Below are 17,532 nucleotides of genomic sequence, written 5' to 3' on the forward strand. Positions count from 1 at the left end.
GCCTTCTCAAGTGTAAGATCGTTCTCTTCGAGCAGTCGTTTTTGTGTTTCTTCCTTCGACATTCCGCACACGAATTTGTCTCGCAACGCCTCTGTCAGATTCCCTCCAAACTGGCAGTGTTTCGCTAGTCTATGCAGTTCGACCAAGTATTCTGCGTTGCTTTCGTCTTTCCTTTGCGTTCTCGCATAGAATTTGAATCGTTCCGCCAACATCAACGGTGTGGGGTTCAAGTGATCCTTCAGAACAGTCACAATATCATCGAAAGTCTGATCCGCCGGTTTAGCTGGTGCTAGTAGATGCTTCAAGAGCTCGTATGTCTTCGCGCCCATCGAGTTTAGCAAGGTTATAGCTTTGTCATCTTCTATTTTATTGGCCTCACAATAGATCTCAATGCGTTCCACATACGTGGCCCAGTCTTCTACCTCGGAATTAAAATCGTTGATGTTACCACGCTTAGGCATCTTCCTCTCTTCCTGATAACACCACGAATTATTTCTTTAAATTTTCTTTTTTTTTTCCAAGATGGCGGTTCCCGCGAAAATGGCGGTTTCCCGCGCTTATCTTCTCTCCCCGCCCACTTCAATGGCGGTTCCCCGCTTCTGTCTTCTTCTCCGCCTAATGGCGGCTTCCCGCGTTTCTTCCCCTGGCGGGAGGGGTACACTTTCCCCACGGGCGACGGCCACTGGCTTTCAGGTTCACAGCCTGCGCGTCGGCTTCAGTGCTTTCCCTTTTCTCGGCAGGGCAACCGGCGCTGGGTACACCCCGTTGACGGCGAACAGTTTCAGCCGCTGGGCTGGCTCTCGCTCAGTTCCCCTTGCTCGGGCTCTGTCTCTCTCCTGCTCGCTCGTCTCTACCGGCGCTGGGTACACCCTGTTGACGGCGAATAGTTTCAGCCGCTGGACTGGCTCTCGCGCAGTCTCCCTTGGTCGGCTCTGCCTCTCCCGCTCGCTCAGCTCCCAATCGTGCCTCCCAGCCCTCTCGCAGTCCGGTGCTTCCCTCCCCGGCTGCGGCTGAGTTTTTATATCTTCCCGCGCCTACGCTCCCGGTCGCAGCGCTTCGTGGCTTCGGTCGCTGCCCGGCCTTTTTCGCCGGTCGCGGTCTAGCTGTCTCACGACGCCGTTGCGTCCCCAGCCTGTCTGTACCGCGGCTTCCTTGCTCCACGCTGCCCCAGTCTCAGCGCCTCTGGGCCCGACTTCTGTCCGGCTCCTTTCCCCCTCGACCGTGGTCGAGTGCACCGCCCTTATCCTCCGGTTATTCTTTTTACTTTTCCCTTACTCACAGTCACCGTGGCCGCCTTGCTTCTCGTGCTGATCGGCTCACTCCTCACCGTGGCAGAAGGGACAGTCAGTGCCTGTTGCTGATGGAAGTCTTTGTCTCTGAATTCTTCCTCCTTTCCAGCTCTGCAGACTCGAGTTTTCTCCCAGCAGAATGACATAGAGATAGGAACAGGAGTAGGCCATTCGGCCCTTCGAGCCTGCTCCGCCATTCAATGAGATCATGGCTGATCCTCGTCTGAGATCATAGCTGATCTTACCAGTTCAGTACCCCGTCCCCGCCTTTTCTCCGTAACCCTTAATCCCCTTAGCCTTCAGAAATATATCCAATTCTCTCTTGAAAATATTTATTGTATTAGCCTTCACAGCCCTCTGTGGCAGGGAATTCCACAGGCTCACCACTCTTTGAGTGAAGAAATTCTTCCTCATCTCTGTTTTAAATGATTTGCCCGCTATTTTTAGACTGTGGCCCCTGGTTCTGTGCTCCCTGGCCATTGGAAACATTCTCTCTGAATTCAGCCTGTCCAGGCCTGCCATAATTTTATATGTTTCGATGAGATCCCCTCTCAATCTTCTAAACTCCAGTGAGTACAAGCCCAAACTATTTAATCTCTCTTCGTAGGTCATTCCCGCCATTCCAGGTATCAGCCTGGTGAATCGCCGTTGCACTCTTTCCATGGCAAGAACATCCTTCCGCAGATGGGGCGACCAAAACTGTACACAATACTCCAGATGCGGTCTCACCAGCACCTTGTACAGCTGTAGTAAGGTATCCCTATTCCTATACTCGAACCCCCTTGATATGAAGGCCAACATACCATTTGCCTTCTTAATCGCCTGTTGCACCTGCATGCTCTCCTTCAGTGACTGGTGCACAAGAACACCCAGGTCCCTCTGCACTTCCCCATCTCCCAATCTATTGCCATTTAGATAATAATCTACCCTCCTGTTTTTACCCCCAAAGTGGATAACCTCGCATTTATCCACATTATAGTGCATCTGCCACGTATCCGCCCATTCCCCCAACCTGTCCAAATCGCACTGTAGCCTCCTGACATCCTCATCAGAGCCCACCCCTCCTCCTAGTTTAGTGTCGTCAGCGAATTTGGAAATATTGCATCCAATTCCCTGATCCAGATCATTTATATATATTGTGAACAGCTGGGGTCCCAGGACAGATCCTTGCGGCACCCCGCTGGTCACTGCCTGCCACTCTGAAAACGAGCCGTTTATTCCAACTCTCTGTTTTCTATCCGCCAGCCAGTTCTCTATCCACGTTAATACTTTGCCCCCAATCCCATGAGCCTTAATTTTGCATGACAATCTTTTGTGTGGAACCTTATCGAAGGCTTTCTGGAAGTCAAGGTACACCACATCCACTGGCTCTCCCCCATCTATTTTACCAGTTACTTCCTCAAAAAATTCCAGCAGATTAGTCAAACACGATTTACCCTTTGTAAATCCATGTTGACTCTGTCCGATCCTTTCCCCATTTGTCAAGTGCTCCGCTATTTTATCCTTAATAATGGACTCTAGCATTTTGCCCACAACCGATGTAAGGCTTACTGGTCTATAATTCCCTGCTTTCTCTCTACCCCCCTTTTTAAATATTGGGGTAACATTAGCTACCCTCCAATCCACGGGTACTGTTCCCGAATCAATGGAGTTCCGGAAGATGATCCTTAGAGCATCTGCTATCTCCAGGGCCACCTCCTTAAGTACCCTAGGATGTAGTTTATCAGGCCCCGGGGATTTGTCGGCCTTCAGTCCCCTCAACTTACCCAACACCATATCCCTAGAGATACTAATTTCTGTCAGCTCCTCCCTGACGAGGGCGGTTGCCTCTTCTCGACGCTCGTTAACTGCTTCGGAATTATTGTTGCCGCAGGGTACGATCGGACTCGTCGCCACTGTAAAGTCTGTGGGTTGTTTAGTTAATTAATACACAGACTCCAAGAGCAACTTAAAACAGGACTTTACTATTCGAAGGTCAGGGCGAATCTGCCCAATACTTCCTGACACAGCACTTATATACCGGTGTGGTCACCGTCGGTATTACAGTATACAGAAGCCAACAAAGTAGTGCAACACCTAAAGTAGTTCTCTTAAAGGTGGACGGTTACATACAATAGTTCTCTTAAAGGTAGACGGGTACATACACTACAGGATGGCCAAAATAATAACCACGATGGTAGCCTGGTATTGGATCCAGCAGCATTTGATAAAGAACATGTAAAAAGTCCATTGATGGCATCTGTTCATAAAACTTTTAGAAAACATTTATTCCATATAAGGGTGCCTTCATTGATATGGATAACTTGTACTGATGCCTGATTTGCAGTTTACTGCAGCAGCTCCTTACTGAGCTCTAAAACGTGTGCATGTGGGCTTTCCAGAAACGCAATTCAGTAATAATGGATGGTTGCGTGTACTGGAGAATTGAGGGTGAGCAGGTCATTGCTCTCTTGTGCATCATTCAACATGCTATTCTCAATTTGTCAGCATGCTAGTTGCAGAATCTACTGTTGCTATTCAATCATAGTTTGGTTGCTGCTGTTTGTGCACTTCCTTATGCAGCCCCCTGCACTAGGGAGGGGAAAATTGATCAATCAAGGTTTGTGCTCCTGGTAGCAATCCAGTGACTCTTGCTCAAGTGTGTATTGTTGTCTGGCCTGAAATGTTTGAGCTCCAAATGTTCCTATATCAAAATAGCGTAAAACTGCAAACTGCCACTGTGCACTGTAGTGGGTAATGTTTGTGCCTATATCGATGGCTTATGTCAGTGGAGGTAAGACGCTCTCCTGGAGACGTGCGAGTCTCGCAGTGGTTCTCATGCACCTCCTAGCAGCCAGATCAAAGGTGAGAGCAGGTCAACCACCTACCCTCCTCGTCAGCTAGGAAATAATCTGCAAGGGACCAAAAAGGAGGGGAGGTTTTTTTTTAATAAAAAGCTCCACACATTCTTGGTTATACACCAAATAGATTTTTAAACAGCTTTAAAATGAGATACTTGTGTAGATTAAGAGTCCATCTTAAAAATAAAAAAATTGTACCAAGGCTGGATAATGCAACAACTGATTGCTTCACATTATAGACCCTAATAAAGGGATAAATAATGGGATGTGGTGGCTATAAAAAAAAAAATTCATCCATCGCTATGCAGCCTCATAACTCAAGTGCAGCAAGCATAATTAACTTTAATCTGCTGCACAATAAGTGACTATTTTGCATAATTTATTCCTACCCCATGTGTGTTTTGTTTATACCACGTGTCGTTCGACTTTGTCTTATCCTAAGTGTGGAGAGGGTGGTTGTTCAAATAATGGTTTCATTCCACCAAGAGACCAGTGATTGATGGGTCTGGGGGTTAAAATTAAGCCATATTACTGCCTAGTTTGGCCCTGACCCCCCAGGGGCCATGAAGGTCTGAAGTTTGATCCCTGGTCTCTGTTGTTAGCTGATCTCAGCAGCGACGGTTCTGGCGCTAATATAATTGGTCTTAGCACCCTGCACTAGGGAGGGGAAAATCGATCAATCAAGGTTTGTGCTCCTGGTAACAATCCAGTGACTCTTGCTCAAGTGTGTATTGTTTGGTGGGAATCAGATCACAGCTCAGCTGCGATGTCTCCTATTGTCAAAGAACTTCATTGTTGCTTCATAGTCAACAAATCGCTTTGAAATTGTTTTTATGTAGGTAAATGTGGCAGCTAGTTTGGTCACAGCAAAGTCCCAAAATCAGCAGTGAGATAAATGACCAGATAATTTATTATTGGTGGTGTTAATTGAGGAATAAGTGTGGGCCAGGACACCAGAAACCTCACCTGCTGTTCTTCAAATAATAGCATGGGGTTTTTTCCACCCCCCTGAACAGACAGCTGGGGTGTAGGTTGAACATTTCATTCAAAAGACAGCACCTCTGACAATGCAGCACTCCCTCCATATGCACTGAAGTGTTGGCCTGGATGATGTGCTCAGTAACCTGATAACACCCACTTTCTAGAAGCACCTATGAATAATCGCTGCTTGGAAAAATCACCATAGATCTGCAGGCACATGTGGATCCATTCCCTAGCTTATTACCTTTCATCTCTGTGGGATGCCCTTGTGTTGGTCATATGGCATGGAATAAAAGATGGCCATTTTATACATCAAGCACATTTTGTACACCCCTCCATAGCCTAAAGGTGCTGACCAGTTGCCACCCTTAGATGAAGGATCAAACCTGGCTCCACCTGGGTCCTTAAGCTCAGAACCACATTAGGCATAAAGGGTGAGGGAAAGAAGGAAGACTTGCATTTATATATTATATCACATCCAGAGAAGCATCTCAAAGCACAATGAATCATGTTTTGAAATGCAGTGACTGTTGTGTTTGCCAACATCTTGCATATAGTAAGATCCCACAAACAGCAACGAATGACAAGCTAACCTGTTTTTGCTGATGGATGGATAAGGGAGGAATGTTGACCATTACAGAGAGCGCTCCCTGCTCTACTTTGGATAATACTGTAGGATCTTCAGTGTTCCCCAGGACCACCAGAGCATGCAGTTTGACTCGGTTTAAAGTCTTATCTAAAGGATAGAGCCTCCAGTGATTCACCAGTCCCTCGGTACTGTATTGAAGGGTAAGGTTAGTAGTTAGTTCTGGTGTGGGGCTTGAACCCATCATCTTCTGAGTCTTAAGACAAAGGTGGTACCAGCTGATCCAAACTGAGGGAAAGCAGAAGAGAAGGTTTAATTGTAAACTGGAGGAACAGAAGTGGAACTAAGGTCAAGTGCAAGATCTAAACATTGCAGTTAAGCAGCAAGTTGTAGGAAGCTGAAATCACACACGTGAACTTGATCCAGCTCTGGGAGGTTTGCTTCCAACTCCCTGCCATGTTGCAGTAGCTCTAACAGCCACTTAGTTTTTGTAAATATTAAGTTAAAGAAAAATATGTTTGCACCTTTTCAGCAAGAACAAAAATTAGGTCTGTTATCTTTAATTTTCTCTGTGGCATTCAGGTATTTCAGATTTGCATTTTATAAATGAAACTGGGCTTTTGCCATTTTCTTCTAATAACCCTGATGTTTAAAGAATTATAAGCTTCTGGTTAAGAGAAGGCACAGTCTGCTACAGGTCATTACAAAGGGAAGAATGTTTTTAAATATATGTTTTGTTATTCATAGACCAGAAGTTTTTGTTAATAAACTTCAGCTAATGGTTTACACTGGTTGGTGATCAATAACAAAGGGGTATGAACTCAAGATTAGCATTAGATGCATAAACTGGAAGGTTAGGAATATTTTCTTGCAAAATGTTATTCAGAACATAGGGACAGGAGTAGGCCATTTAGCCTCTCGAGCCTGTTCCACCATTCAATCAAATCATGGCTGATCTGTGACCTACCTCCATATACCTGCCTCTGCCCCATATCCCTTAATGGTTTGGTTAATGGAAATCTATCAATCTCAAATTTAAAATTGACAATTGACCCAGCATCAACTACTGTTTGCAGAAGAGAGTTCCAAACTTCTACTGCCCTTTACCTATAAGAGTGTTTCCTGACTGCACTCCTGAAAGACTTGGCTCCAATTTTTAGGCTATGTTCCCTAGTCCTAAATCCCCATACCAGCAGAAATAGTTTCTCTCTATCTACCCTATCAGTTACCCTTAATATCTGGAAAACTTTGATCAAATCACCCCTTAATCTAAATTCCAGGGAATACAACCCTAGTTTGTGTAATCTCTCCTCGTAATTGAATCTTTGGGAGTCCAGGTATCATTCTGGTAAATTTACTTTACACTCCACTCCCTCCAAGCCAGTATATCCTTTCTAAGGTGTACTGCCCAGAACTGCTCACAGTACTCCAGGTGTGGTCTAACTAGGGCTGCAGCATAACTTCTACCCTATTGTATTCTAGTCCTCTAGGTATAAAGGCCAGCATTCCATTAGCCTTTTTGATCATTTTTTTGTACCTGTCCATGACATTTTAATGATCTATGCACATGAGCCCCTAAGTCTCTTTGGACCGCCACTGCTTCTAGCTTTTCACCATTTAGAAAGTACTCTGATCTATCCTTTTTGGGTCTCAGGTGGATGACCTGACACCTGCCTATATTGAAATCCAATTACCACAGTTTTTCCAATTCACTTAATCTATTAATATATCTTTGTAATTTTATACTTCCATCTACACTGCTTACAATGCCGCCTATCTTTGTGTCTTGGATATGTGGCTCTCTACCCTGTCGTCAATAAATACAGTGAATAGTTGAGGCTCCAACAGAGATCACTACGGGACACCGCTAGTCGTATCCTGCCAATTCGAGCACCTGCCCATTATCCCTATTCTCTGTTTCCTGCTGCTTAACCAATCTCCTAACCAGGTCAATAATTTGCCCTCAATTTCATGAGCTCCAATTTTAGCTAAAATCTCTTATGAGGGACTTTATCAAATGCCTTCTGGAAGTCCATATAACTAAGATCCATGGACATTCCCATGTCCACTACGTTAGTCACCTCTTCAAAACATTCAATCAGGCTCATCAGGTATGACCTACCCTTTACAAATCCATGCTGGCTCTCTCTGATCAGCTGAAAATTTTCATGGTGTTCAGTCACTCCATCTTTAATTATAACCTCGAGTAATTTTCCGACAACAAATGTTAGGCTAACCGGTCTATAATTCCCTGTTATCCCTCTCTCACCTTTCTTTAAATAGTGGAGTGACATGTGCAATTTTCAAATTTAAAGGAACGGTTCCTGAATCGAAGGAACTTTGGAAGTTCATAGTTGAGGCATCTGCAATGTTCTCACTTTTACTTCCTTTAAAACCCTGGGATGAAAACCATCTGGTTCTGGGGATTTGTCACTCTTTAATGCCATTATTTTCTTCATTACTGTTAATTTGCTTAAGTTAATTTCGGTGAGTCCCTGATTCAATTTTAGTTTCCTTGGGATGCCTGGCATCCGGCATCTTCCTCTACTTTAAATATTGATGCACAGTAATTATTTAACATGTCTGCCATTTCCTTATTTTCATTTATAATACAGTACCTACTTGTATTTTTTAAAGTTTATACCTGAATATAGAGGATTATTCAGTTCTTTGTCTTGCAGAATTGCAACAACCTGCGAATGGAGCAAACTGTAAAATTTTTGCATGGATTAATCTCTATGCTTAAACTGTCTCAGCAGTCTGACAAGTGATGCATTTTTTAACTCTAATTTTGTATCTGTAATTGGCAATTTTAGTACCCACAAGATTGGTAGCTCACTCCTGAGTAATATTCAGTATAAGTAACACATTGTGGTAAGCTGCCACATGCTGTACTCTGGGTCGCTAATGATCTGTTGTACAGCAACATTTTGTTGTTGATGGATCCTACATTTTTTTCCCCGACTTTCTAGTTTTCTTCTCTCCTCTCCTGAAGGTGCTTGACTTGTACTGTGGTAGGATTCATGGGTACCAGCAACACTCTGGTACCAAGGGCCATTCACCTTGTGAGTCTGGATATACAACAGCTGAGCTTGATCCTAGCCTCACCAACATCTGCATATGTACTTTCCAGGAGAAGTCACTGGACAAAGATCAGGAGCAGGAACTCTGGTAGGCTTATTTTTTCCTGCCACCTTAGCCCATGGACACTGAGACCAATTGCAGTGTTTCCATTGTTGCCCTGGCTTAAATGAGAACACCTTAGGCAGGTGGTGCATAGCCTTCCAATGCATCTTATTACATAAAATACTAATGACATCTATCTTTTTTTTCATTTCTTGAGATATGTGCAATACTAGCAAAGCTGCATTTATTACTCACCCCCAGTTGTCCTGACAAGGTGATGGTGGGTCTTCATGCACTGCTGCAGTCCTTGTACTGATGGTGCCCCACACAAAGGTGTTAAAAAGAAAGAACGTGCATTTATATAGTACCTTTCACATCGTCAGGATGTCAGTGTGCTTCACAGCCAATGAATTACTTTTGAAGTAAAGTCACTGTTTTGTAGGCAAGCGTGGCCGCCAAGTTGCACACAGCAAAGTCCTGCAAACAGCAAATTAGTCGAATGACCAGATAATTTGTCCTTGGTGTTGTTGATTGAACTATAAATGTTTGCCAGGACACGGGGAGAATCCCCTGCACTTGGTATAGTGCCATGGCATCTTATCGCTTATCTGAGAGGACAGACGTGGCTTCAATTTAATGTCTAATTTGAAAAAGGTACCTCTGATATTGATATAATACTAAAGATTATGTGCTGAATTTTCTAGTGGGGCTTGATCCCACGACCTTCTGACTGAGGTGAATCTGTTACCAACTGAGTGAAGGCAGGGAAAGCCAGGATTTTGACCCTGTACAGTAGAGGAATGACAGGAAAGTCAGGGTGGTTTGTGACATGGAGAAGTCGGCGATGATAATTTTGTGATCTTGCTACACTCGTCCTTGGTGGTAGAGATGCACCAAGCTGACTTCCTCCTGTCAAAAGTCCACTTCATCCCACCACTGGACCACAGACTAAGTTTAACTCACCTATCATTTCCTCCCCATCCTCTTTTTGCGCCCAGGACATGTTTCCTAACCTCTGCCATGCCTATGTAACCTGAATGACCTTTGTTCTTTCACCAGCGTATTTTGGCTGCTGCTCTGGACCCAAGCTGTCCCTTGGGGGTGGCGGGCGGGGGACCCAGCTCCTCCCTTTCCAGTTATTCCACCTTTTTATTTCTCCCCCCTCGAGTACATTGCCTACTCCACCCCATTACTATTCCTCTGCCTTTCTACTCTCCTGCCATTTCAGGTGTCTGTTCCCCTTGAATAGGCTTGCAGCTCCCTTCTGTGCCTGTCGGCATTTTCCAAAGGACCGTCACTACTTGCTTACAAGCAGCAACCCCAACCGCCCCGTCGTCCTCTCTTACTGATCTTCCCGCGCAGCACACTTACTGGGAGCTAGTCTCCTTTCCATCCCATTCACCCCACATGCCACTGCCCCTTCGTACTATGCCAACAGATCAACAATCACCGCCCCTCTCCATATTTCCCTCATTCATTCCTGAATAAAGCCCTTGCTATCCATGACCTTATTGTGGACGAGTGTATTGACATCATGACTATGACTGAAACCTGGCTCACAGGTGGCGGTACCTTGCCCCTGACTTAAGCTGGCTATACATTCCACCATCGCCCCACCCAAGCCATTGCAGTGTGGCCTTTATCACCAAATCATACCTTGGTCTCTTCCTCCTATTCCATTGACAACTTCTCCTGCTTTGGGCTTCTCACCTTTGACCATCCCTGCTGCCTCTCTCTTTTTAAAAATTCTCATTGTCTACTATTTCCCCCCCCCCCCCCCCCCCCCACTACCCGTTTCATCCCAAGATTCTCACTACAATATCGTCTCCTCTTCCTCCCTCAGCCTCTGCACTGGGAAACGCACCCTCCTCTGTGCTTTGTTTCCATCTCCGCTCAACTTGCCCTCTCTTCTCATTTTGCTGACCTCCCTAAACCTCTTCCTGCACATAAACTCTACCATCTCCTCTTCAGCCATGGCCATGATCTCATTGAATGGCGGAACCGGCTCGAGGAGCTGAATGACCACCTCCTCTGTTCTAAACAAATCACTTTTTAAACCACTTTTGTTCATGGGTGAAAAAGGGCTTTCTGACCGACCCATATATGTTCAGTCCATATTTATTGACACCTTTTCACATGGCCTCTCTACTCCCGTGGTCTTCAGTATAGACAAAGCCATCTCCCACCACTTACCTGCATCCCTTACCATCTTTAATTCCCCCTACCTTCTTCCAACTCCACGTCATTCTGCGTCCAGGCCTGTCCCCTTTCAAGCTGCCAACAGCCTAGCCTTTGGCCCTCTTTCCACTGCAATATTTCTCATTGCTGTAAATCTGCTCAAAAACTCCCACTCATCAACCTTTGATGCCCTTGTCCCCAACCAAAGTTTTATTTTCTCCAAACCTCCTTGTTTCTCCTGTATGGACCCCCACCTTCGCTCTTTCAAGTCCAAGTGGTGTAGACATGTATGTATCTAGTGCACAACAGGTTTAAGCAATCCATCATCAGATCTGGCTGGACCACATTAAGCTTTACAGGACCGCGCTCCACACTGCCAAAACTGCTCACTACTCCAGAATTATCTGTGGCTCCTTTTCTCCTGTACAAACTGTCTCCTTAAATCCTCTCCCCTGCCCCCTCCACCTTCCCGTCCAACAACGTGTGAGGAGTTCATGGATGACTTTGTCACTATGATTGTGAGCATTCATTCAGCTGCCTCTACTGTTACCCCCCCCCCCCCCCCCTTTTCCCATTGCCCACCAAGTTAAATCTGCCACCAGGCTCCTCTTGCCCTTGACACAAAGCTGGGTGGGCATGTGTGCCGTGAGGAGGATGCAGAGAAACTCCAGTATGAATTGGGCAGATGCATGGCAGATGCAGTATAATGCGGATAAATGCAAGGTTATCCACTTTGGTGGCAGAAACAGGAAGGCAGATTATTATCTGAACAGCAATAGATTGGGAAAAGGGGAAGTGCAATGAGACCTGGGTGTCCTTGTGCACCAGTCACTGAAGGTAAGCATGCAGGTGCAGCAGGTGGTTCAGAAGGCAAATAGTATGCTGGCCTTCATAGCGAGAGGATTTGAGTACAGGAGCAAGGATGTCTTGCTGCAGTTGTACAGGGCCTTGGTGAGACCACACCTTGAGTATTGTGTGCAGTTTTGGTCGCTTCATCTGAGGAAGGATATTCTTGCCATGGAAGGAGTTCAGCGAAGATTCACCAGGCTGATACCTTGAGAGGGGCCGAATGGCCTACTCCTGCTCCTATCTTCTATGTTTCTAGTGTCTTTCTCTACTTTCTCTCTGATTTCCCCTCATGCCTTCTCCAAGCATATCTTGTGCACCTCCTGATCCCTTGATCCTATTCTGAAGAAACTGCTGATCACCCAACTTCCCTTCCTAGGCACCATGTTAGTTTACGTTGCAAATGGTTGCTTCTCCTCTTTTCCCCCCCCCCCCCACTCCCCACCCCCCCTTCAGAATCGTCAGCATCTCCTCCAAAGAAAAAAAAAAAAAACCTCGACCTCTGTGCTTAAAAATGACGTCCATATCTCCACACTCCCTTTCCTTTTAAGTCCTTGTTGTGAAAATGTGTTGTCACTTCCCAAATCCATGTCCATCTTTCTTGCAACTACATGTTTGAACTTCTCCAATCAGGTTTCTGCTCCAGTCATAGCATTGAAATGGCCCTGATCAAAGTCACAAATGGCATCCTCGGTGATTGTGACTGTGGTGCATATTCCCTCCTCAACTCCTCAATATCTTGCCTTCCCCCGTCTCTGTAACCTCCTCCAGCCCTAGCAACCCCTAGCACTCTCTGTTCCTCCAATTCTGGCCTCTTGTACATCCCCTCTTCACCCCACAATTGGCAGCCGTACCTTTAGTCACCTAGAATTCAGCGCTCTGGAATTACCTCTCCACCTCTCTTTTCCTTTTTAAGACTCTCTTTAAAACCCTTTTTGACCAAGCTCAGCATCTATTTTTGACCGATTACACCTCTGTGAAGCTCCTTGGGACATTTTACTACGTTTAAAAAGCTATGCAAATGCAAGTTGTTATAGAGATCGCAAAGCTGGGAGGTGCTGTCAAAGCAAGCTTGGAGAGTTGCTGCAGTGCATCTAATAGATGGTTTAATTATCAGAGGAGTTGTGAATGGGCATGAGCGCTGTGGAATTGTCAGTGACAACCCCATTCCTGGCGTTATGGTGGAAGGTTTTTGACGCAGCTCCAGATTGGGCTGAGGAAGCTGCCCTGAAACCTCAACGCAAGTTCTGCACTTGTTTAATGGAGAATTTGTTTTCTGTACCAGTCAAGGGTTCTAAATGACACGCATGTAATATTGACATTTTCTTGAAGATGGAATTTCCATTTTCTTTGGATTCAAGGATTTGTTTGAATTTGATGAGACTTTCCTGAAATGCTAAATGTATAAGTATGGGGGCCTGACTTGTTATTCTGTCGGCTTTGCCCAACTATAAAAGGTCAATGGTGGTACAGCTATTATCGCTGCTCTGTGTCCTGTGGTCTAATTTAAAGTGTGTAAAGATTTGCATTGCACAAACCAAGGATGACATTAGAGATCCATGTTAATCAGAAACCAGTTTTCCCTCCTTCCTAAGTCTTGATCACAATGATGGCTTAAATTCCAAATAGCTTAACTAACTTTTTGTAAAAATTGGTTTTAAAATCTCTAGGATTTTGGTGTCTCAAAAATCAGTGAAAAATACAATTGTCTACATTTTTTAAATATACTTTACTCCAATGTTCTCCCTAATTTTTTTTTGGGTGCGTGGTCCCTTTAACGGAATGCATAGCCCATTCAAAATTTCGCACATGCGCGAAATGTCCCATCAAAAAGCTGGTGGTCGGCTTGCGCGGGACCTCCAGACAGCTACGCATCTGCGCAGCTTAACAGGCACATTGCTGTACTCTATCTGTCTGCCTCTCTAACCCAACCCCGAATATTTAAAAATAAGTCATTTCAGTATTGAGTGGACAGTCAGTGATTTACTCCAAAACCTCTCATAACACTTTGTGACCAGTCAGTGAGGGCCATATGGCAATCTGGGAGACTTGATCAGTGAACTTCTTTCTTTAGACAACCCCTAATGACCCAGATGAGGTTGTGAATTTGCCATTAAAAGCCTCGAGTCAGTCAGCATTCTGACACAATCCAGCCGTGCTGTGACTTGAGTGCCGAACTGGGGCCAATTTTGTCCTGTGGCTTTTAAATCCCACCATTCTGAGCTGGATTTGAATTCTCTTTCCAGATGTGAAAGACCAATGTCTAACCCCTTGCACTAACTAGTTCTTACATAATTTAAAAAAAATGTATTATAGCTGTATAAATAGATAGATCATAAGAGTACCAATCTTTATGATACTGAGAAGCAATTTTCATTATAACGAAATGTAATGTTGCCTTTTGGGTTGAAATCCTTGGCTGTTTGTATAACGAGATTAGCATTTTGTAAAAGTTACATGAGGTAGCTAGACCTAGCCAAGCTCATTTTATGTGGCGCTATATAGAGAAAAAAATTTAAAGGATTTAATACCAATTGAGAATAAATTGACTATACAAAAAGCAATTCACCAATAGATCTCGGATTTTAAATGTTCCACCAAATTAAATGGTGCTTAAGTTTTGGTTAATGTTAATCATTGAAGTAAATGAAAATTGGAGGGAAAAAAGTAGTTTGGATGTTGCTGCAGAAAGAAAAGATAAAATTATACTCTAATCTATTCTGCACAAATCAAGGCTGAATCGAGGGTTAAGCAAGTCAAAAATGAGTACCTACATCAGTATGTAATGAGTTAGTGCTTATCTTGGGTGTCATTTGGTTTATATGACGTGTAAATAAAAATAAAGAAACAGAATCCAGTTAAATCCTAGCTTTCACTGGAGGTATTGTTGCCCTTTTGGCTTTCCCTGTTGGTATAGTGGCTGGTCTCGTGTGACTTTGCTCCTTTACTCTGCTGTGATCCCTGGCCTTCACGATCATTACTCCCTCTATTGTACTTACCTACACCTTTTCCGAGAGCTTTCCTTCCACCGACCCTTCTTTGTAATGGCGCACCAAGGCTGAATCTTTTAGATCAGAGAGTTAATACTTGGAGCACTTCATTATGTTACACAAATCTATGCTATTTCTCGATGTTAAATGTCACACATTGTTTGCAGAGCAACTAGAGCTGCATTTTTATTGGGTGTTAGTCAAAAAAATATATAGGCCTAGAAATTCGGTGGGCTGCGCCACCAGTTAGCGCCTAAAGAGGGCACTCAATGGCTTTAGCGCCACTGGCCGCGCCTCCCGCGATACTTAGCTGGGGCGCTAATGGTGGCGTTAGCCTGTTGCGCTGCGCCGCCACCGATGATGTCATCAGTGTGCGCAGCGCCCTGCTACCGCCCCGATCACGATATTTGGCAGCGACCGCCTCTGTAGCGCCGTTCGCAAATGGTGCCCGGTTCACGGGGCCTACCTGTGGCAGCAGTGGCGCAAATTAAGGTGGAGGTGCGGGGCAGCCGTTTTTTTTGGCAGCCGCATGCCAGCACCTCCGTCCCCGGCCTCCTGATCGCGCCCCCGCGGCATTGCCAGCTGTTTTCCGAGAGCCCGGCAGTTCTCCTCGGTGCCGGGCTCTTTTGCCGGCACTCGCGATCTCCGATCGCGCTGGTGCAGGCCCCTTCCCCTTAAGAATGGGAGGAAGGCCTGCAGTACCGCAGCACGCCGTGCCGCAGCGTGTGGCACTGCGGCACGTTGTGCTGCAATATTCAGTTTCAGCGCCCTAAGAGGGACGCGGTGCGCCTTTTGGGGCGCTCAAGCTGAATTTCCGGCGGTCGCTACTGCTCCAAACGCTGCGCTAAATCCAGCGCCCAGGCGAGCTTGGTGCCTCGTTTGTGGCTCCACCCAATTTCTCCCCCATAGTCTTCATGCAAGTTATGATTGCGCTCAAGAGGGTACAGAGGAGATTTACAAGGATGTTGCCAGGACTGGAGAATTTTAGCTATGAGGAAAGATTGGATAAGCTGGGGTTATTTTCTTTGGAACAGAGGAGGCTGAGGGGAGACTTAATTGAGGTGTATAAAATTACTGTATATGGGGCCTAGATAGAGTCGATAGGAAGAACCTATTTCCCTTAGCAGAGAAGTTCATAACCAGGGGCATAGATTTAAAGTAATTGGTAAAAGGATTAGAGGGGAGTTAAGAACCTTTTCACCCAGAGGGTGGTGGGGGTCTGGAACTCACTGGCACAAACCCTCCTTGCATTTAAAAAGAATTTGGATGTGCACTTGAAGTGCCGTAACCTACAGGGCTACGGACCAAGAGCTGGAAAGTGAGATTAGGCTTGATGGCTCTTTTTCGGGCAGCACAGACACGATGGGCCGAATGGCCTCCTTCTGTGCCATAAATTTCTATGATTCTATGCACTTGTATGCCATGATCAGTGAGCATTAATGAAGAGCAGCCAATTCTATATGGTGGCAACATCTCCAAACTGCAACGCCCTCTGCACCGTACAAGCTGTGTCACTTCTCAACCCCCCCCCCCCCCCCCCCGCCCGAAATTAAATTGCAGATCTCAGCAAATTTGTAGAACGTCGTCTAAAACTCAAGCTGGAGACAGGAGCTTATGCTGCTGCCATGCCACACAAACTGAGAACCAAATCAGGGCCTGGATGTTAGGCAAGCGGAGATGCTGCACCTGCCCCCGCACCCCCCCCCCCCCCCCCCCCCCCGGCCACCATTCACTGACACAATTGCCTCCTTGCCCCCATCCCGTCTCAGAAGGTGTGTTCATTTATTAAGTGCGGAGGTGCCCCTCCTGGCTTCACAGAACTAACCTGGTCCGCTGCCACACTTGTCATCTTCTGCCTGCAGCCTGACGGTCGTAAGCAATTGAAACTCGCCTGTCAAAATGGAGGAAAATCTACCCCTAGAAATGGGTTCAAGAGATAGCTTAATTGTTTTTTTTTTTGGAGAGAGGAAGGGAATTGAGTCATATGTGTGAAGTCGTGAAGGTAGGTTTGAGATCTATCAAAAAAGATCAGGCTGGTTCAGTTCAATTACTTTTTTTTCCCTATTTACAAAATTATTCCTTTCCAAGTATTTAAAATCCATCTATGTGGCATAGTCTCCCCGCACTGTTTCACGTTTACTTTCTGTTTCTTGTTTCCCTGGTAGAGGAGGAGAAAGTTGCGTTTATTTTAAAGCATTTTAATTGTGCTTTTTTTTTCAACAGCTGTTTTGGGAGAAACGACTGCAAGGTTTGAGTGCCTGTGACATAGCCGAACAGATTATTAAATCAATGGAACTTCCCAAAGGATTGCAAGGTATATTCCGCTGATGATCTGGTAATGGGATAAAGCAATGCAAGTATACAGTTTGTCCCAGGATTGCCTATTACTTTCATGCATAGTTTCTGATCTTGGCCATGCTGCCAAGTTTTTAATGGATTCTTACCAATCTTTACAAATACTTGGCTGCTGCCATTATTAAACATTCCCAGTTGTGCCTAATGCAGTTCTGGTCTTAAAACTGTGACAGGTCAAAATATACTGTAACTGCAAATGCCTACAAATCTTGATTTGAAGACATCAATAAGTTGAGTTATTTAAATTCTAAACTAACTTCTAAGGGAATTCTTCTCGGGCACTGGATTTGTAAAATTGAACTGTGGTGGAAGCTTTCTATTTTCTGCTTAGTTGGTCACTA

At 45.2% G+C, this 17,532-nt stretch overlaps 1 protein-coding gene across 4 annotated transcripts in view; it reads left to right on the plus strand.

Moving 5' to 3' along the window:
- Positions 1–17,532, plus strand: part of mbd2 (methyl-CpG binding domain protein 2) — a 143,279-nt gene that overhangs the window by 62,542 nt on the left and 63,205 nt on the right. For all 4 annotated transcript variants that reach the window (XM_085974767.1, XM_085974753.1, XM_085974776.1 and 1 more), the window contains one exon: positions 17,060–17,150. In XM_085974767.1, the coding sequence (XP_085830893.1) occupies positions 17,060–17,150 (91 nt within the window). The remainder of the gene's footprint in view (positions 1–17,059; positions 17,151–17,532) is intronic.

The sequence above is a fragment of the Somniosus microcephalus genome, chromosome 2 (genome assembly GCF_052327205.1).
Source record: "Somniosus microcephalus isolate GS21.2 chromosome 2, FLI_Smic_1.0, whole genome shotgun sequence".
NCBI lineage: Eukaryota > Metazoa > Chordata > Chondrichthyes > Squaliformes > Somniosidae > Somniosus > Somniosus microcephalus.